Source organism: Dipodomys spectabilis, unplaced genomic scaffold (assembly GCF_019054845.1).
Source record: "Dipodomys spectabilis isolate Male_0828 unplaced genomic scaffold, ASM1905484v1 ptg000264l, whole genome shotgun sequence".
NCBI classification, from domain to species: Eukaryota; Metazoa; Chordata; class Mammalia; order Rodentia; family Heteromyidae; genus Dipodomys; species Dipodomys spectabilis.
Window position 1 is genome coordinate 1,774,722 of NW_024870941.1, and position 22,011 is coordinate 1,796,732.

The following is a 22,011-nucleotide window of genomic DNA, read 5'->3' on the forward strand; positions in this document are numbered from 1 at the left end:
AAGATTAAATCAAGAATGCAAAGCTGCTGAAGGTGCTTTTTCTGTTGAGTCTGTGCATAGTTAGCCTAAATCAAGTCATACACTTGTTTTCTAGTTGTACCTTGCCATTTTGGACTCTGTTCCTTCAGCAGGAGTTCTTTCTTGATATTTCTATGATTAAGCCTCACGTCTTCCAGTAGAGTCTGGAGACAGAGGGTGAAATTGACATTCTAGGCTGGTGAATTACTCCTGACCGGTTTCCCAGTTATACTAGAAATCACTTGACATTTCAAGTTATATTACTAAGAGATTTGAACATACCAAAAGAACAGGCAGCCAGAAGTATACCCTAGTTTCAGTAAGATACTTTGCTCTCACTGCTCCTTCTTGACTGCATATGAAGCCAAAGAAGAGACTTAATTCTTAGCTTCTAACCACAGTCCAGTTGCCAGTTGGTCTCTTGTTCTCTTGTCCTCAATACAGAAAGCCAGGGACTCAGTGCTTTGGCATGGATGCATTGGCACTCAAGGCAAATACCCATGTGGTAGGTTTTTATTACTTTGATGGAGAGCCTCAGCACCCTTTTGCCATCTTGTGTGTTTGATTTGGCCCTGAGTGAAGCCACAGGCTCCGAAGGGCCTGTCTGTCTGTCTCCATCTTCTCTATCTGTAGTCTGTATATCACCGAGTCAGGAAGTGGCTCAGGGACAAGTGTTCCAGGGGCACCCCCACAATCACCCGTGTTGGCCACAGGCCTAATGTTTCCTACCTTAGTTTTCTCCCAGTCCACATTCAACTTCTAGTCTAGGGATTTTTCCCAGCTCAAGGTTTAGAAACCTGTCCCTACCTGGAGCTGGCTCTAGTTGATCTTGGCTTGATTGTTTACCAGTCTCTACTTGACCCTGTCTATGGACTTCAGATTATTGATGCCCTCTGGTGGAGTTCAAAGCTTGAGGATTCACACAAGTGTTTCTATGTTTGTGAAATTCTATGCCCTCACAGCCCATGAGCCTTTCCTGAAACCCACTTCTCTACTAAGGTTGCTTGTTGAGCTCACAATCTATTTGTCTCAGCTCCCTATCTCTAGGGTCCTGTGATTTCAAGTCTATGTCTTGTTGAAATATCCTCAATAGGCTAGACTGAAGGACCCTGGGGATCCTTAGAACCCCTAACCTGAGATTCTCACAGATGAAATTATAATAACTCTTGGTTTTGATGGAGGATTTTTATAGATGGCAGAGGTGTTGTCACTTGGACATGAAATAGTCCCTTCCCCAAAGGCTTGTATATTGAAAACTTGGGTCCCCAATGCAATAATCAGATGTGGAGGTCTTTGGGAAATGACTGGATTTTGAAGATGCTGACATTACTAATGTATTAATCCACTCATGAATTCAAAATAGAATAGGTGTTTGGGAGGTAGTAGAGTTTGTGGAGATGATACCTGATTAGAGAATGTAGGTCACAGAAGGGCATGCTTTGGAGGGTTATATCTTCATCCTGGCCTTTCATTTCTTTGGATCTGTTTGTTTCCCGGCCACCATCAGGTGAGCAGCCGCCTCTGCCACTACCATCTGCCATCATGATATCCTGCCTTGCCTCAGGCTCAGAACAGAAACCTTTGAGTCTATGAGCAGAAGAAGTTGTTTTTTATTTTAATGTCAGGTACTTCATTACCTTTGGTGAGAGAAAGTACCACAGAAAATTGGTACTGAGAAATGAGGAGGTTGTGAGTGTCTGGTGCTGAGGTTCAGAAGATTTGGAACTGGATTGTGGTAGGAAGCTAGAAATATTAGGAGAAGCAGAAGAGAACACACAGAATGCTGTAAACAATGATTACAGTCAGAGTAATGGTCTTGCTGTCTTATGGCATGAGGGGAAAGGTACCAGACAGACTTCCCAGGAAACTATGTACTTTGCCTATAATAGTAGCTCACCTATTCATTAATTTTCCAATTGTTCCTTTACTATGATGGGCTTAACCCCTCCAGAGCTTTTGCACTTACTATTCCTTGGTCTGGATAACGTTTGTCCCAGGTCCTAGCAAGTGGTTTCCTCCTTCACATTACTTAGAGCTAACCTTTAGCATCCTCAAAAAGCCTTCTTTGGCAACTCCAGTTAAATGGCCCTTCAGTCTTTATTCTGACAATTGTAGTTAAGTTTCATTACTGCATCTACTACTCCTATATGAAGTTAGATTATTTATGCATTACTTTGTATGAATACTCTCTTAGTACTCCCAAACTAGGATGTTAGCTCTATGAAGGAAAGACTTTTTCCTGGATTTTTCTGGAGCACAGGACAACATAAGAACATTACAGGTGCTAACTAGCCACTGCTCTGACGAACATACAGGTATTATGAATGAGATGTACAAGATACCACGTCAAAAAATGAACTTTACAATTTAGGCGGGGGTGGGAGGGGAGTGTGGGGGGTGCCAGGTAGGGGGGTATAGCTGGGGAGGTGGGAGGGAAGGGATGGTAGGGGGAAAACAAAGGACGAGGCAACAATGCTCAATAGGAAATGTACTCATTACCTTGCTCATGTAACTGTAACCCCTTTGCATAGTATTTGCACAATAAAAACTTAATTAAAAAAAAAGAAAATTTCAAGAGGTCACAATGTAAAGAATTTGTCATTTGGCCTGATACAAGAAAAGTGTTAAAAATGACAGCTGTTCTTTAGTGTCTGATTTTATTGTCTTTGTTTATGTTTCTTATTTTAATTCAGTTATGAATCTCTCAAAATCAGAAACTAGGTCATAATTATCTGTAATTCCCAACATATTCTGGATATAAGTGGGGATCAATGGCTAATAGACACATGAAGAAATGCTCAGCATATCTAGCCATAAAGGAAATGCAAATCAAAACAACACTGACATTCAACCTCACCCCAGTTAGAATGGCCATCTTTAAGAAAGTAAACAATAACAAATGCTGGCAAGGATGTGGCTAAAAGGAAACTCTGATACACTGTTGGTGGGAATGTAATCTTGTTCAATCACTCTGGAAAGCAGCATGGTAGTTTCTCAAATAAAACTAAACATAGAGCTATCCCATGACCCAGCAATACTACTTCTGGTCATTTATCTAATAGAACACAAACATGGTTGCAGTAAAGCCACCAGCACAACCATATTCCTTGCATCACTATTAACCATAGCCAAGATGATTAGCCTAGATGCCCTCAGAAGATGAATGGATCAAAAACATGTTAAATACATATGTGTGTGTGCGCTCACACACACACGCACACACTCACTCACACACATGGAATTTTACTAATTCATTAGAAAGTATGATATTGGATAATTTCTAAGGAAATAGAATGACTCAGAAAAAATTGTATTAAGTGAAGTAAGCCAGACCCAGAGAAACAAAGGTTGCCTAGTTTCCCTCATTTGTGGTAGATAGAATGTACATATAAACCTATATGTGCTGGGTATGCAAGTGGTTATAAATGAATTCACTGAAGTATAGTAGACTGTATGGAGAGCTTAAATAGTATAATTTTTTTGGAAAGGCCAGGTAAAAAGCCCAGCAAAATCAACCCCAGGAAATGTGTGCATCAAAAGGATAGCACCAAGGGGAGAAGGGTAGACAAGTGAAGGGGGCGGGCAGGGGAAGAAAGCATTCAAGAATTCACTGCATATACCACAAAATGAAGGAAAGGAAAGGGAGGTGAGAATGCTGACGGGGTGACACTGACTAAGATGCACAAACTGTTCTGGTATAAAGACCCTTCCTTAGTACAAGTACTTAAAGATAATAACAAGTTAGCAAAAGAGAGGGGATTAATGTTTGCAATCAAAAAGAGTATTCAAAGACAATGAAACCATTCTTGTTCTAAAAAAAATTAAACCTTTTTATTAGTATATTTATTTTATATATAAAAGAAATTAAAAAAAAGAAACACAACGAAAATGCTTTTATGGCAAATCAGATTTGTCGGAGTTTTCAGGTTGGGGTCCAGGCTCTGGTCCACTTGGGGTCAACAAAGTCCGTCGGTTGTAATGGCCCTTGATGATGCCTGTGTTGTTGTTCTCATTGAGTAGCTGCTTCTGCCTTTGCCTATTGAGGGACTGGACAAGCCCCAGGACAACGGCAGCCAGGGAGTACTGCCCAGGCAGTCTTCTTGGGGGCAAGATGAATGGGTTGGGTTGGACTCTTCCCAGGAGAAAGTACGTTTTGATTTTCCCTTCCTGCTCACTGATACCCTTCACGTAGATCTCCCCTCGGTAGTCAAAGGCAAAGCCTTGATCTTTCAGGATCAGGTACGTCTCCTCTGGGACTTGGATCCGGCCGCTCACTCCTGTGCTGTCCATTCGGCTCGCCAGGTTTACGGTTTTACCCCAAATGTCGTACTGTGGCTTCTTAGCGCCAATCACACCAGCTACCACTGAGCCGTGACTGATTCCTATAAGTGAACAGAGGAGGAAGAGATCAGGGAGGTGAGAGGGTTAACCTGGTGTCTTGATCTACGAGGAGTTCATGTGTGTGAACTTTCTAGGTGACTTGGATTTTGCTTCCCTTAACTTATTTGATGTGTGTCCCGAGCCAGTTACTTAAGCTATTTACATCTCTCCTTTTCTTTTTCTTTTTTTTTTCAGTTGTGGGCTTGAACACTGGACCTGGGCGCTGTCCCTCAGCTCTTAGCTCAAGGCTAGTGCTCTACCACTTGAGCCACAGCGCCACTTCCAGCTTTTTCTTCTTATGTGATGCTGAGGAATCGATCCCAGAACCTCATACATGCAAGGCAAGCACTCTACCACTGAGCCACCTTCCCAGCCCATAGACCTCACCTTTCTTACATGAAGTAGATAATGATTGGCATAGTGCCTAATAACCAGAGGGAGCTCGACACAATACCATCAGCATTATTTCCATATTCACATTGGCTTATCCCAGTCCACGTAGGGAGTAAAGCCCTGACCAGGATCTGCTGCTTCTGCTGACCCAGTGCTTGGACAGCTTGGGCAGACATCATCCTTTTGTATTTCTATCCATGTCTTCAGCAGCAGTCCCTCAGTCCATGGTGAGGGTTCTGAATGTCCCCCTTGTCCATGTGAAGCCTGCGATTCCCACTGCTGCAAGAGGGCCCAGGTCTTTCTGGGAGGTACCCTCTGATCTAGTTCCAGCCCTCCAGGGCTCAAGGACAGTGCTTCCTGGAAACTTCCAGAAAGTTTCCAATCTGATTTTTGCCTAGCTTGCCACTCTTACCATAGGTACCTCTTCCTTTCCCTGCATAGTGCCGTACTTCTCCGTTACTTACCTTACTTGCCACCACATCCACTGGGCTCCTTAGTCCTGCCTTTGTTCCCACATGGGCTCTGATTTCTCCCAAGCCCATAGATTTTGGCAAACCCACTTTATTTTCAACACTGGAGTTTAAACTCAGGGCTTCGTGCTTGTTAGTCAGGAGCTCAGCCATTGAGTCCCATGTCTAGCTCTTTTTGCACACATTGTCTTGAGATAGGATCTCAGTTTTTGCTAGGGAGTGGTGCATGGACTATGGTATGCCTATTTTATACCCTCTGATGTACGGGGGGCATGCCACCATGTCCAACTTATTTTATTGAGATGGAGTCTCAAGGAATTTTCTGTGCAATCTGGTTTGGACCCATTTACATAGCTGAGATCACAGGTACATGCCATGACATGTAGGGTTTGGTTGAGAAGGAGACTCAAACCATGATCCTCCTGATCTCATCCTTCCACATAGCTAGGATTACAGACGTGATCCAGCAGTGATCTGTCATTGGCCAGCTGGCTAGTGAATGCTTTCAAACATAGTTTCAATGTCTTCTCTTTAAGAAACAGAAACCTCCCTTCTAGACACAAGAGCCTTTCACTGAATGTGTCAGCAAGCATATCTGTCTCCTCTAATGGATTTAGATTTTTAAAAATCATTTTATAAACACTTACTGGGCACCTGCTCTGTGTGGGATATGGTGGGAAGGTAGAGAGATATAAGCTGGCACTCATAGGGCTTGCTTTGTACTGGTAAGGGAAAAAACCAATAAAAATAGATAATCTAGTACCAGCAAGTAAATGCAAAATCAACAAAGGTATAAGGACAGAGAAAGCTGTGGAGTGCATTTGGAAAGAAGGAAGTTGAGAAAGGCTTTTGAACAGAAATTTGAGTAAAGCCATAGGATTAGCCCTGCAGGCACGTGCCCACATGTGCCCGCACACACATACATTCAGTAGAAGGTGTGGGAATCACAATGGTGGATACACTTTGAGAACCGTTGTCCCATTTGATTCTCATAAGGTAGGAGGGCAGAGGAGGTGATAAGTAACCTCCCAATCTACACAGAAGGACATTGAAGCCCAGAGAATTTAAATGTCTCACACAAAGCCATAGAGCTGGTTAGAGCAGACATGTGACACAGATTGACATGTTCTAGCTAGTTGAGAAATATATTTTCTGAGCTCTGAGAGCAGTGAAACAATTCTGGTCATTGAGTATCATGCCAAAGTTAGACTGGACCCCAATATCTTTGGAATGGACTTAGAATGTCTCTCTCTTCAGGATTAAAGGTCTCTTTTTACTCCTGGCTCAATAATGTAGTCCATTGTTGGAGAATGAATATATAAGGTTGAAGAAGACATAGAAACAAGCCTGGAAAACCTCATCCATAGATCAAAATCATGATCTATAATTTGTTTTATCCCAAAGAGCAAAAGCAGATGGCATTCATCAGCTCTAACAAGTCAGCTATTAGTATATACTGACATTTTTCTTAAAATGCGCTAAAGGAGAACCTGTTGAAATTAAATCGCAAGTCAGCCAGAGGACGTCTATAGTATAGAGACAGCAGCAATGTTATTTTAAATGCTTCTTGGCAGCCAGAATGTTATTCATCTCTGAGCCAGGAATCTGGGAGCTGCTACGGACATGACTCTTTGGCTGTGTGTTATTTGGATAGTTATTTTCCTTTTCTGGGCCTGAATTTACTTATCTACAAAAAAAATGTGGACTTGAGCAGAAGGTTTCAGATTAGGTTTTCTGAGACTCTAAGAAACTCAGCAGAGACAGAAACAGAATTGGGAAATTATGCAAATCACAAGAGATGTTAAATTGCCATGATTCCTGTGTTGCTACTTTGCACAAAGCATCTCTAAGGTGGAATATGGTGAGCTGAATGGACAAAAAATGTTCTGTAAGGCTCTCTGCTTGTCACTAGCTATACCTGACATCCTCAGGAATGGAATCCCCCTTTGGCCTGAGGTCATTATCCAGAGTAACCTAAGAATAATACATTGACTTACCAGCGATGATGATCATGGAAGTCAGAATTACATAATTCTTGGGTTGTCAGTGACCTCTGCATGGGTACACAGGATACTAGACAAGGATCTTGGGAGAGATGCTAGCCACAGTCTAGGGTTTGCTTTGTATTTGTGTACTCACGCCAGACTTCTGTTCTTGCTTCTAGTGTCATGAGTGAGCAGAAGCTCAGCAAGGCCTGAGCTGAAAAATCTTCCCTGGTTTGATGCCCAAGACATGGGAGGGGTGCAGAAGCAGAGGCAATCGCTCTGTGGAGTTTCTTTTCCAGCCCCTACTTACCAATCCGAAGTTCAAAGTTGTTAAATGAATGCTTGTTGATCTCCTGTATGCTTTCAGTGAGGGCGAGAGAGAAATCAGCCAGGGCACACAAATGTTCCCATTTGTCTTCACATTGCTGCAGCCATGAGAGAGACATGGTCAATCCTTCATGACCAATATTGGCATGTCTGCACCCAGAGCTTTCCATCCTAATCCCTCATATACTTCCTTTAGAAGAAAACATCCGAGGCTTGAGCCTCTGTAAACCAAAGCTATCAGTACCCCAGATTCTGGGGACACAGGAGATTTACTTCAGAGGGTAGTGTGTGGGGCTCACATCCTTCTTCCACAGCTGTTCTTACCTACTGAGGTTGATGCATTGTGAATTCCTGTGTACACTCATTGGTGTGGTGGTGGTGGTGGTGTGTGTGTATGTGTGTCTGTGGGCATATATGTGTATATATTCGTGTGATCTTCTACTTGCACACGTATGTTTTTCCAGCCTAGGAGCTGTGTCTGATTTCTTTTGAAGTACTCATAGTGTTCATTCAAGGGATGTTTCATGTATACATCTGCTCATGGAACTCCCAAGAGAAACCTTTGTACCCCTCTGAACCAACCTGTTTCTAAATCTATAAAATGGGGAAGTGTTTTGTCAAGAGGATTGTGGGAGATGAACAAAGTCCAGAAGGATGGACAAATGCAGTCATGATATGCACGGGACCTAAGTGAAAACATACCTGGTAACTTGAGGGGATGGGTGGACAGATAAGGGGAGATGGATGGGGCGGGTAACATTGATCACGATGCAGTGTCCTGATGAACCAATTAAAATGAAAACCCCTTCAGACAACTACTTAAAGATTGTTAAAAAAAGAAAATAAAAAACAGGACTCATAAAATGACTGAGAAAAGAAAGACACAGAGCAAAACCTCGTAGGGGCTTAGCAATCTCTACAACTAAATCTTCATGGGAGTATATTTCTTTGCTCAGATCTTTGTGAGTAATGAAGTACAGTAAGCAGCCCAGAAGCTTCTCAACAAAGCAGTATTAGTTCACGCAGAAGCCTTCTCCTCCTGGGGACAACACTACATCCCCTGATGTCACAGCCCAGGTCTGCCGAGCTCTTCACTGCCTCCAGGTCTCCTTGTGATGGGGCCTTTGCCATCTCTAGCCACGTGACAACAGAAGAGTCCCTGCATAGGTGTGGCTGAGTGCAAGAGACTTGTACCTGCTTTTCAGGGGACAGGCCTGACACGGCCATGTAGGTGCTGCCAATGGTCTTGATCTTCTCAATGTCTTGAAACCGGTCTTCTCCAAGCAGCTGAAATAGATCCAGCAAAATAGTTAGTCCTGGTGTTTATTTCTCCAGGAAAATAGGCCCCTGGCTCATCATGCAAAAAAAAAGAAACCCAACCAAACAACCCAGCTAACCCTAAGGCATCCGTGACCTGCTACTTTTTTCTATGGTCAGGCATTGAGTCAACATGCGTTTGCCACAAGCCCGGATGGGTATGATGGATACCCTTGAAAAAGTGTGTTGCTGTGCATCTTTGAAATAAGGCTACTTGATTAGCTTCAGAAAGCAATCACAAATATTCCAACCAGTTCAACAAGTAACTCTGGCTTTCTTTTCTTCATGCATTTAGACTCTTGCTGCTTGCGCACTTCCCTCTGGCACCCTAGCCTGAGCCATTATCAGCTTTCAGGCTGGGCATGCTCCTACCTCTGCTCCTAGCACGGTAGCTAGAACAATGCCACTGACAAGTGAGTCAGACCAAGTCCTTGTTTTATGCAGAGTCCTCTCATAATATCCAGTTCCATGGAGAGTCCATCTGCAAGGCTCACTCTGACCTGTCTCCCCTCCATTTGTCTCCCCTGCTCACTGTTGCAGCCACACTGACAAAAGAGCTTTTCTCCTGGGAGAGCCAGCCTTTAGTTAGCAGAAAGTGGGCAAGATCTAGTTGTGACGTGGCAGAGGGAAGAATATGGACAGATGAAGCCACTCAAGATCTTTCACAGCCCAGGTCCTTGAACAGCTGAAGGGCCATACTTGACCCATGGTATCTGAGGACCTGTATACCTTGCATAGAATCTCAGTGAGGACTGGAGTAGCTTCACATTGGTTCAAGATATACAAATAGCGTACATGTACAAACTTAGCCACAAAATGAGAAGAATTCCATAATTGGAAAAAAGAGAAAAAACACGGGTAGACCTGGAGAATATAATATTAAGGTAAATAGACCAGGTACATAAAGTGACAAATATAGAGTCTTATTTATGAGCAGAGCCTAAAGACTATCTAATTCAGAAGCAGAGAGTAGAATGGTCCTGTCAGGGGCTAAGGAGTGAGTGCGCAGTACATCTGGAGGTCTTTGTCAGAGGGTATACTGTAACTAGATGTCTGGTAAGAAGCCCCTTTCTTGTTCATATTTTGGTCAGATGGGAGGAATAAGTTCTGTAGATCTATTGTGCAACCTGGTAACTAGAGTGTATAATAATGTATTACGTACTTGACAATTGCTATGAGACTAGAATTTAGATATTTTTCATCATAAAAATGGTAAGAATGTGAAATGACGAGTATATTAACCAGTTTGATTTAGTCATTCTACAATGGGCACATTCATCAAAATGTCAATTAGCTCAGGTGATAACTGCAATTGCAATAAATTAATCAATAATATATGCCTGCATTTATAATGCAGCCAAGGATTCTGTAAGTGTAAAAAGCAAAGGTCACCCTCACAGTAAACAATATGATGCTGTGCCAACAATGATGCACATTTGGAATTGCAAATTTGAGAGGCTTCGATTTACCTCGTCAAAGTCAGCAATGATCTCATTCAGCAAGCGCAGGCATTCCACACCCTGGTTATTCATTTCAGTCTGAGAGTAAAAGTCTGCAAATCCTGGAATTGAGGCAAACATCACTCCGACTGCATCATAGGATTGAGAATACAGCTCCTGGACAGAGAGACAAAAGAGTGAGCCAGAATGACATCAGTGGTTAGGTTCTGCCATGATGCTTCTTGCCCACATGTATGTACTAGCAGACGTACGTTTGTGTACCTGGGCACACATGCACAGGTGTCCAGTGAGAGGGTGAAAATGGGACTCAGACACCATCAGGTCAACACTCTATGTCTTAGCATGTTCAGGGTGCTGTAAGGACATGCCTTAGACTGGATTGTTATAAACAATTATTTTTCACATTCCTAGACGCTGGGAAACCTAATACCAAAGCACTGGCAGATTCAGTGTCTGGTAAAAAACTACTTTTTTGCTCATCGATGACACCTTGTAGCTGTCTCCCCACATAGGGGATGGGCAAGGCTGCTCTGCAGGGTCTCTTTTAGAAAGGCCCTGGTCCCATTTTTGCAGCTTGCTCTGAAGTGTTCCACAAAAGGCAAATGTGTTGAAGACTGGGTCCCTGATGTTGGATTCAATGATTGGGAGATAACTGAGCCACAGACTTACTCCTCCACTTTTTCATCAGGGAATTAATCTGATGGGTTTCTACTATGGAGAGATAGCAGAAAGTAGGATGTGGCCTAGTGGGAGGAGGAGGGAGATTATTGAGGGTATATCTTGCAAAGATTTCCTTGGCCTCCAGCTCTTTCCCTTCTTTCTATTTCCTGGCCGCCATGATGTGAGCGGCTCTGCTCTACCCCATTCTTCCGCCAGGGAGCTCGACCTCCTCACCACAGGTCCTGACGCAATGGGCTCAAATCTCTGAAATCATGAACCCAGACAAATGCTCCTTTAAACTCATTTCTCTCCAGTGTTTGTCCCAGTGGTTAAAAAGCTAACTAACATACCTAGTCATGAGGGCTTGGCCCTTGTGGCACCACCACCTTCCAAAGGCTGTGCCTTCTAATACTGCCATGTGAAGGGTGAGGATTTCAACACAGGGGTTTTGAAGGGGCTTACCTATTCGATTCATTGCACTGTGATCATGGCATTTCTATGGGTTGGGACCACCAAAGGTAGATGGTTCCATCTCATCTGACGCTGACTTCTGAATTCTAACTCATTTGTCCTCCGTCACCTCCTTTTTCTGTTTCCAATGGCTGATGCCAGTCTTTACCACTCTTCTTAATTTGTCCCTCCACTTTTTCCCTCTGGGCAGATGACCTTACTCCGCATCACTGAGAACACTGTTGCTCTGGGGGGTGCCTCACCTCTGCTCTAAGCACATGTCCCATGCGCATGCCTACAGTCGCATGCATTTTCATCCTTTTCCCTCCAACTCTACATCCTGTGTTCTCCCTTATGCAGAAAGTCTGCTTCTAATCGCGCGCTTGACCCCCTTTAGCAATGTCCTCCCTCGGCAATCCTTTTCTTTCTTTCTTTTTCCTTTCTCTTGTCCAAGAATCTCTCCTCCTCCTCCTCCAAATGTCTCTTTTAAGAGAAAGAGACACATGTCCTAAATCTATAGACACTTGTGTCTATCAACCATCCTCTTCCTCCTCGTTTCCTACCTTATCACGCTAGCTTTCTCTGCTACCTTTATCATTCCCATCTCAGGCTGGGATGAACAAATAGAGATGAGATCAGTCTATAAAACCAAAGCACACATGCCAGTGCATTATTTAACTGGCCACCCTTGACTCTTGGCATATTGTTTACTCAGGGTCTTGATTCTCTTGATGTACTATGCTTGAGCAAGTTACTTTATTTTCTTATGCCTTCTCCCTCCAGGGGTGTTTATTGCTTTTCTTCCATGTTTAATGTTGATGATTGCTATGGTTTTGACCTTGACCCTCTGAATATTTTATACAAATATCTGGTACATCTCAGCCTTCTCACCCACCATGTATGGCAGTTTCTAAATTTATATCTTCAGGTCAGTTTCCTTTGGGGTTTGAGCTTCCATGCCTCATGCTGGGCTATTCTCACACAATCCTCAGAAGGGACTGGAGAAAAACAAAGGAGGGGAGTAATAATGCTCGACAAGAAATGTACTCATTTCCTTACTCATGTAACTGTAACCCCTCTGTACATCATGTTTAAAATAAAAAATAAAATAAAATAAAACAAACCTACTGCATCGTCTCTCTAGCTGACCTGTGTCTGCTCTTTAGTTCTCTAAGGCAAATTATCTAACTTACACAACCTCAGAATCACCTTTGGCTCTTCATCAGGCCCAACTTCAATACGTTATCAAGTTCTTCTGGGTTTGTTTTAGTCTCCTAAACATTAAGTAATTTCTATTATTTTTTTAAAACCTGGCCCTTCCCAGTTTCTTCCTTGACTACTGATATGAGAGCCTCCGACTTCCAGCCGTGTCTTAGTTAAAGGCATAATCTATATGGCAAACAGACTTACTTTTTCAAAGGCATGAAAAATTGTAACTAGGTACCTTTCATTCTAAAAATCCTGCAATGGGGCACCCTTGCAGGATGAAGTGCAATGCCACAGTATGGCATTGTATCTATGGCCTCACTTCTACCTGCCTTTTTAAAAAAATATTTTATTTTGTTGTAAAGATGCTGTACAGAGGGGTTACAGCTACATAAGTAAGGTTATAAGTACATTTCTTGTCGAGCATTGTTACCCCATCCTTCATTTTTCTACCACTACCTTCCCCCTCTATTCTTCCCCAACCTCCCTACCCTGAAGTTGTAAAGTTCATTTCCAACATGGTGTCTTGTGAGTATCATTGTTGCAATGGGTCATCCTGTGTCCTTGTTTCAGCATTTTGTTATTCCCCTTCCCTCCCCCAAATCAGATAAACATATATACAAGATGCATGGTAGCAGAATAACAGTGACTACAGGGGATAAACCAAAGGGAAAAATAAATAAATAAAAAGAACGAAAGAACTTGAAACAGTACATTGATGACAAGGTCAACAACAACAACAAAAGACCTCTTGTTTCCATATCTTGAGTTCATTTCGATTAGCATCATTTTATATAGTCATATTTACATAATTATTGAGCTATTATGACTCTCTGCTGGGACTACCCTAGACATATACTAATTATTACAAATGAGGGAAATAATGGAACCTATGTTTCTTTGGGTCTGGCTTACTTCACTTCATATGATTTTTTCCAAGTCTTTCCATTTCCTTACGAATGGGGCGATGTCATTCTTTTTGATGGAAGCATAGAATTCTATTGTCTCTAATTCCTCAAGTTGGATCTTGGGCTCCAGAAATACACACCCACTTCTGTAACAGAGGCTGCAGGCTCCCTGATTGCTACCCTCTCCTGCCCAAGATTCAGTTGTTACAACTTTTGCTTCTTCACATAGAGTTTTACCCTGGACAGTAGAGGGTACTCTGCCCAAATGAGCAGCATCCTGAGGTACCAGGAAATCAGTGCCCCTCAAGTGCAGCCATTAGTGACTAGAAATGTTGTATAGCACCCAGCTACTTTGCTCCTTTGAGCCAAGGAATGGTGAGGTATGCTCTTGAAACATTTCCTACAATTCCTCTGTGAGCTCAACCTCCAGATGGACACAGTATAGACAGCTGATATGATGACACCTTGTTTTTCAATTGTTTTTCTTTCCACTGGCTTACATACCTGGACTTCCTAATGTTCACAACCATCACCATCCTCCCAAACTCAGCCTCTCAAATAGCTAGGATTGCAGGTGTGGCCCACCACACTCAGCTATAGAAGATCTCCTCCTCTCATGGATCTCCTGTCTATCACCCTTGATGACCATCTACTGGGTGCTGGAGGACAGAGAAGGTCACTGAAGTAGTCAAGGAAGATCAACCCTCCCCTCATTCTGGGCAAAGCAGGGAGAAGAGGATGAAGGGGATGGAAGCTCAGATGGAAGATCTCCAGCCCACCCACCTATCCCTCCGGAGATGGTTTCTTTATTTGATTCACTCTAATTAACTACTTTGAGAGTGCCATCTGTCTCTTGCTATTTCGGGCTTAAAGAAGCTAAAAACACATTGTAAACTAGGGAGGGATGGGTGAATATAGAAAGGCTATAATTGTGTCATTGCCATTTTTCTTGATGGAAAAATGACAGTGTGGACTTCATAGAGGATTTTGAACATTTGCATCCACCCTCCATATACTTCGCATGTCAATGTGAGCATTTTGGTCTCCTCTTTGCTCACAGAAATGCAATCTGATCTTTTATTGGTACAGACCTGTTTGATTCAAAGTCCTCTGCTTCTTATAACCTTCTCTGCAAGGGAAAAAACTATATCTGAGATCTGTTAGCTTTACAGATATAATTAATTTCATTCAAGTCTCTGCTTATATAATAGTATCTCCAGAACACCTTTCTTGTGTCTGTTGTGGTTGGAATGTGCCTCCCAAGATTCATATGCTGAAACTTAATCATAACTTAATATGACATCTTTAGATGAAGAAGCCACAAGAACTCTCATAAATAAGATTAGAACCTTTAGGGAGGTGATGAGCCAATGTCTTCCTTTTCTTCTCTTCTACCAAGTGAGAATTCAGCACTGAACATCTTGGAAGCAGAGATTTGATCTCACCAGATACCAGGACAGCTGGTAACTTGACCTTGAACTCCTCAGCCTTCTGAAGTATGAGGAAAACCATATTCTCTGCTTTCTAAATAAGCCAGTCTTAGTTATTTTGTCCTAATAGCACTAACAGAGTAAGTTGCTAAGGTTCCATCGTTCAGCTTTTTGTTCTTGTCATCCTATAAATTATCACAACTGGCACTATTTTGTATATTTGTTTTGCCATCTATCTTCTTATGACAATCACTGCTTCATGATCACAAAGACGTTTCCTAATCTCTTCTTTGTTTAAATTCAATTCTCTAGAATGACACAAGCACATAATTGTCCTTGATGAATACGTGCTGAATGAATGGATGAGAGCAGGCGGGACTCTGATTAGGAAGGAGCAGAAAAAAACAATAATAGCTCACATTCCTTAAAGATTATAGTAGCTAACAAGCAGTGTACTCTCCACAGTTGCCAAGCTCCATGAAAGGGCTTTAGGTACACAGGCTCATGTGGGTGTGGATCAGGTGAGCTGGGAGGCTTGTGCTGTTGGCGAGGACCACGGAGTGCAGAAGGCTCATCCCTTGTACACAGTTACAGACGCGGCAGGAGGAAGCAGAACCAGAGCTGTGCTTGCTTTGGAGCATACCTATAGCTTTTCTGTATTGAAGCTCCTTGGCACTGGGTTTCTCTGGACACAAGAAGTGCTGTTCTTCCCCAGTGTAGCTTTCACAGGAACTCAATAAGGTCAGTATTGTGTCTACCACTAATCAGATGAGGAAATGGACAGAGAGGTCTGGTAACCTGCTGTAGACAATAAATGACTTAGTACAGAGGTGGAACTCCCCACTGTGTGGGACAGCTACTATGGCTGGTGTGCTTCTGCAGTGATACCAGAGCCAGCTGTGTGACACTGAGGATTTACTTAGGGGCACAGCACCCACTGGATCGGGGGGATCACTGCTCCCCTTCTTTGCACGTACGTAGCGTGAGGGAGAGTGGAGAACACCTGTGGCCATGGAGGCACACATGTCTAGCTTTGAATGCCAGCTGACTCACTGGCTTTGTGACCTTCAGCAACTTCTTCTTTTCCGGGTCCCAGCCTCAGTTTCCTATTCTGTGAATTGGGGATCATAATTCGTATCTCCTTATTTCATGTCGAATATAGTTCTAAGTCTCACAATATCCTTCAAGGCTTGTCAGTTGGTGGCTAGATACGCCCCCTCAAATGGCAAGGTCATTTTCACTCCGAATCAGCAGATGTCCTGCACCTTGCACTCCTATCTTTGACTAGTTGGAGGCGAGTCTGAAATACTCCACCTCCTTGCCTGATTAACCTCTGGATGCTAAAAGAACGGATTCATTTAGAGCCATTTTCCAGATGAGGAAACTGAGGCTTAGGGAAGTTAACTAACATGCCTCAGGTCACACAGCTGGTAAAGGGGAGAGATGGGGAACTCACACGTCGTTGGCTCAGTAGCTTGGGCTTCTCCCACCACGTCACCTGCCCTCCCTTGAAGGGCCTTCAGAGGGGAAAAGAGAGAGGCTTGCAGGCCTGGTGTCTGTGATGCCTGTGTCCTAGCACTCACCACATTATTGAGTGCTCTACTGCATGCTCTACTAGTGCCTATGGGAACCTGGAGCTTACCTCTTTCTTTCTATTTTCATGGCCACCATCCTACAACTCACCAGAGGCTTGTCTGGGCTATTTTAGGGTCTGTAACTGACTTCTGGTGTTGTGAACTTCCTCTTCATTATTCCTATTCATTAGCTGCTCTACCAGCAGCTAATTAATTAGGCTATGCTTGAAATGTTCTCAGTGCTCTGATTCCTCTTAAATGTATTCCCAAGCCTGCTTACTGCCGTAAGACTTGATTAACAGGCCCTGCCACAATTTCTGCCCCCATCACTTGACATTACTCTTGTAGTGGGTCAATAGTGTTTTATTAAAATTCATGCCCATCAGGAACATCAGAGCATGATCTTATGTGGAAGTGTTTTCATGTAGATGTAATTTAGTTAAGATGAGTTCATACTGGATTTGGTAGGCCCTACATCTAATGACTGTTACCTTGAGAGGAGGGAAGAGAAAACCTGTCTTTATAAGGAGGGCCTTAAGAAGCTGAAAGTACAGATTAAAGTTGTGTGGCTACAGGCCAAAGAGAGCTGGAAGGGCCAGTGAAGATTTCTTTTCTAGATCCCCAAGGTCATTCATGTCAAACTGCCTTGTTACTGACAATGAGTGGCCCTCAGTTATAATGCAGTAAGCAACAGTATTTGAGAGTCTACTACATGCTAGGCAATGTGCTCAGAATATACAACACCTCCTCACCCTCCATATATATATATACACGTATGTGGGAGTATATACATATATTATATATATATATATATCATGCATAGATTTTATAGATATTTACTTTTATTTTATTTTGTTTTTGATGCCATTACTAGGACTTAAACTCAAGGTGGGGACACTGTCTTTGAGCTTTTTTGTTCAAGGTTAGCACTCTACCACTTGAGCCTCAACTCTACTTTTGGCTTTTTGGTGGTTAATTGGAGATAAATGTCTCACAGACTTTCCTGAACAGGCTGGCTTTGAACTGTGATCCTCAGATCTCTGAGCACCTAGGAACACAGGTGTGAGCTATCAGTGCCTGGCCATATGTATTTTAAAATGTGACAAAATATATATAACACACAATTTACCATCTTAAGTGTATATAGCTCATGGTGTTAAGTACATTCACATTATGGAGCAAATATCACCACTATCCTAGAACTTTCTTTTGCCTTCTAACTCTGAAGTTCAGTATCCTCTAATAATTTCATTCTCCCCCAGTCTTCCAGGCCCTGGAAAGCAATCTTCTAATTTCTCTGTTTTTTAGAGGGGGTTAGGTCATGGGGCTTGAACTCTGGGCCTGAGACTGTCCTTCAGCTCTTCAGCTCAAGGCAAGCGCTTCAAGTGGCAAGGGCCATGTCTGGTTTTCTGGTGGTTTATTGGAGATAAAAGTCTCAGAGACTTTCCTGCCTAGGCTGGGTTTGAACTGCAAGCCTCAGATCTCAGCTTCCTGAGTAGTTAGAATTGTAAGTGTGGGGCACCAGTGCCCAGCAAGCATTTTTCTAATTTCTGTCTAAGAATTTGACCCCTAGAGAGCACACAGGGGTGCATTTGTACTTTTTGGGATGGGCTTATTTCACTTAGCATAAGGTCTGTAATACTGTGACATGTGTTAGAATTTCCTTTCTTTCTTTGGCTGGAAAAATATTCAATTAATGTATATGTCATGTTTTGTCAATCCAAGCATCCTACTGGGTTTCTTCCACCTTTTTGTTAGTTTTTTTCTCCCATTTTTATTAGCATGTGTTAGTTCTATAAAGGGGTTTCATTGAGATATTTCCATATATAAACACAATCTACTCTAATCAAATTTGCTCTATCACTTCTTTTCATTCTCTCTCCCTGCTTCTTAAAACAATCTAAACAAGTTTCTGTTCTATGCTTACACATTTGAATAGAGTACTTTTGCCACATTCATCCCTATTGGTACTCATAATGCTCCTTGGTGAAAATACCTCTTTGAGACCCTTTCAATTCTTTCAGGTATATATCCAGAAGTGGAATTGTTGGGGGGTGTATATATACATATATATATACATATATATATATATATATAAATATATAAAGTATGTGTGTGTGTCTGTGGGTATGTAGGAGATATATATGTATGTAATGTATATATGTGTGCATACATATACACATATATACTCACATGTATGGGTATATATACATTTGTGTATGCATATATACATATATAGCTGTGCACACTTATATACATATATGTATGTACACATATACATATATACATACAAACACACATATAAATAAAGTTTGCACTTGCAATTCAGCCTTGTAATAGATATTTTACATCTAATGAGTGAGGTTCTGGAGCCAGGAGAGGCTGTGTGTAGAGTTCACAGTCGACCGTAGGCTTGACTCCCACATCCCCACACAAAGTGAGGAATTCTCCCAGATTATTGAGCAATTATTCACCCTTGTCCTCTCCAAGGCTAGAGAGCCTGGGCTCACCTCATTGTCTCGATCTTTTTCCAGGAAATGGCGGGCCACGTGACTGGGTAAGATATTTCGGAGCATGTTCTCATTGTGTTCCCTTAGCTCCTTCATCTCGTTGATCTCCTCTTTAGCCTGTACTCGCCAAAGGAAGTCCAAGCGGGCTGTGTACTCCAGCTGCAGTTCATGGAAGAGAAAGCGAGGCAGTGGGTAGAGTTTTGGGGCATAGGCTTTAGGCTCATATCTGCGATGTAGTTAGGCTCTGGCACTTCTTATAAAGTACAGCCCGATCTTAGTGCCTTTGGGAGCATTTGCTGCTAGCAGCCAAGGGATCAGAGAACAGTTGGATGCAACAGGAGTGTGTTCATGCCCTTCCTGGCATTATTACACCTACGATTTTATTCTCATTTCTGAGATTATTTGATTATGTCATCTGATAGACAGGAGGCGTTCTGTGGTCTGGGCTCCTATCAGCTGTTCAATGCTGGGTCCTTACTGTTAGGGACTAAATATTTGTGACTCCCTCTCACCAAATTTGTAGGGTGAAGCTCTAATTCCTGATGTTATGGAATTTGAAGATGGACCTTTGGGAAGTAATTAGATCACAGAAGGCCTTAAAAATGGAGTCTTTATGCTGAGATGATTTCCTGCAATAGGAGGGACATAAGGGACCTTGCTTTTCCTCTCTCCAAATACACACACGCGCATGTGCTGAGAAAAGGCCATGTGAGGCATAGCACGAGTGTGGGGTCTTCCAGCCAGGAGCAGAGCCCTCATTAGGCACCAAATCCTGCTGGGTCTTGATCACAGCCCTTCCAGACTGCAGAACTGTGAGGCAGAAAATTCCGGTTGTTCAAACCACCTGCTCAATGGTATTTTGGTAAAGCAGCCTGGGCTGACCAACATACATATCATGTGGTGCTCAAATCAATCTTTATTGGCTTCACAACTACAACAGCGAAACAGAATTAGATAGTACTTTATGGTACTAAGTACGTGAGAAGATGTGTATTACACAACATATATTACTAAACTCTTAATCCAAACACAACCCTAATAGGAAGATAACTGTTTTCGCCTCAGTTTTTTTGTCTCCCTGACTTTGAGATGAAGGCTAGTCACTACCAATGGGCGAAGAGAAGTTATTTAGAAACTTCTAGACAAAAAGTTCATGTAGGCACTCAATACACTGTAGGTCTCTTTAGTTCTGACTTTCCTTTGTGTTAGAGATGGGCTTTTTCTTTTCCAGAGCCGCTCACAAAGCATTTTTATCACAGCTTTGGAGATACCATTATTTCCAAGTCTTTAATAAGCAAAATGAACAATATACATTGCACTGTTAAATGCATGGTTAGATATCTTGAATTCAAAGGTTCAAAACATTCAGCTAGTTTATTTCCTTGGTCTCTCATTTTCAGAACTCAATAATAGATAGTAAAAACATGAAATAACACAGGCCCAAGGTTATTCATTCAGCAGTATTTGTAACAGTAAAAGCTGGAAGTAATCCCAATGCTCATTTTGTTGGCTGAACAAACTATAATACATATACACAAAAGAACATGATGCAGCTATAAAAGGAAATTAGGAGTATTCCTTTATTTTCTGAGATGTGGGCTTCTAAGGGGGGAGAATGTCTGTATAGTGTGTTATCACCTGTCTAAGAAAGCACAGCCTCTCTTTTTTTCTCCACATCCACATAAATACACTTACATAGGGCCTCATTTTAAAATTACAGGTATAGACAATAACAAGTAGTTAACTAGGAAGTGAAGAAAGCAGGAAACAGGACAGAGTATTAATTTTGAATATACTTGACTCTAGAATTGTGGGAATGTTTTAGCTCAGTATAAAATGAAATGGATTTTTAAAATTCACTTTCGCTACCAGCAAATAAGCAAATGAACCCATGAGTCCTGCCATGCAGAGAGAATACACACACCCAGTGTCTTTGCAAAATTTTCTATTTAAAAATTATTTCATAGTTCTATTAGCCACACAACGGATGGAATTGTTGGTGTCATTTACACAGGCACAATATGATTTTGTGATCGGTCTTCACATGTCATAATTCAAGACATTTTATGAAATCCTAAATATTGTTATAATGGCATAAGGACAAGGAAATAAGCGAGCGATCACGATAGAGAACACACAGATAGATTTTCTTTTTTCTTTTTGTTGGTCATGGGGCTTGAACTCTGGGTCTGGGCGCTGTCCCTCAGCTCTTCAGCTCAAGGCTAGCTCTCCACCAATTGAGCCACAGCACCACTTCTGGTTTTCTAGTCTCATGGACATTCCTGCCTGGGCTGGCTTTGAACAGTGATCCTCAAATCTCAGCCTCCTGATTAGCTGGGATTACAGGTATGAGTCACCAGCGCCTGGCTTCCCAGATAGATTTATATGTCTTCTGGTTTGGATCTTAAATGGTACCCAAAGACTCATGGGTTTAGGTTCCCATTCTATGCTGTTGTTAGGAGGTGGTGATCTCTTTAGGAGATGAGGGACTATTGAGAGGAAGTGAGGCATGAGGAGCCATGCCCTTGAAGGGGGTATTAGAACCCTGGCTCCCTCTGTTTTTAGATAACCATAGGTGAGCAGTTTGCCCTGCCATTTGCCTCTCCTTCCCATGATGCACTGGTAGTATAACAGGCCCAATGAATGGGACAGAGTTACCAGGAACTCAAACCATCAGCTAGAAGAAATCTTTCCTCCTTTCTCAGATATTTTGTCACAGCCATGTGTGATCAGTTTTAACACTCTTTTGAATTTGTTTTATCCTCAGAGTATTTGCTGACACATTTCTAGAGGGGAAAACTGTAAGCATACGAGAACTTAAAAAGAATTTTAAAACTGTTCCTACTAATCGTATCATAGGTGGAAAAATCTACGGTATTAGTATTGCACTATTATACATGAATTGTATGGTAAAGCAAGTAGG

General features: G+C 42.2%; 1 protein-coding gene across 3 annotated transcripts in view; it reads right to left on the minus strand.

Moving 5' to 3' along the window:
- Positions 1-3,824: 3,824 nt before the first annotated feature.
- Positions 3,825-22,011, minus strand: part of Adcy8 (adenylate cyclase 8) — a 196,116-nt gene continuing 177,929 nt past the window's right edge. For all 3 annotated transcript variants that reach the window (XM_042699949.1, XM_042699948.1, XM_042699947.1), the window contains 5 exons: positions 19,089-19,247; positions 10,360-10,506; positions 8,768-8,860; positions 7,557-7,671; positions 3,825-4,400 (listed from right to left, as the gene is read on the minus strand). In XM_042699949.1, coding sequence (XP_042555883.1) covers positions 3,913-4,400; positions 7,557-7,671; positions 8,768-8,860; positions 10,360-10,506; positions 19,089-19,247 — 1,002 coding nt within the window. In that variant the 3' untranslated portion in view covers positions 3,825-3,912. The remainder of the gene's footprint in view (positions 4,401-7,556; positions 7,672-8,767; positions 8,861-10,359; positions 10,507-19,088; positions 19,248-22,011) is intronic.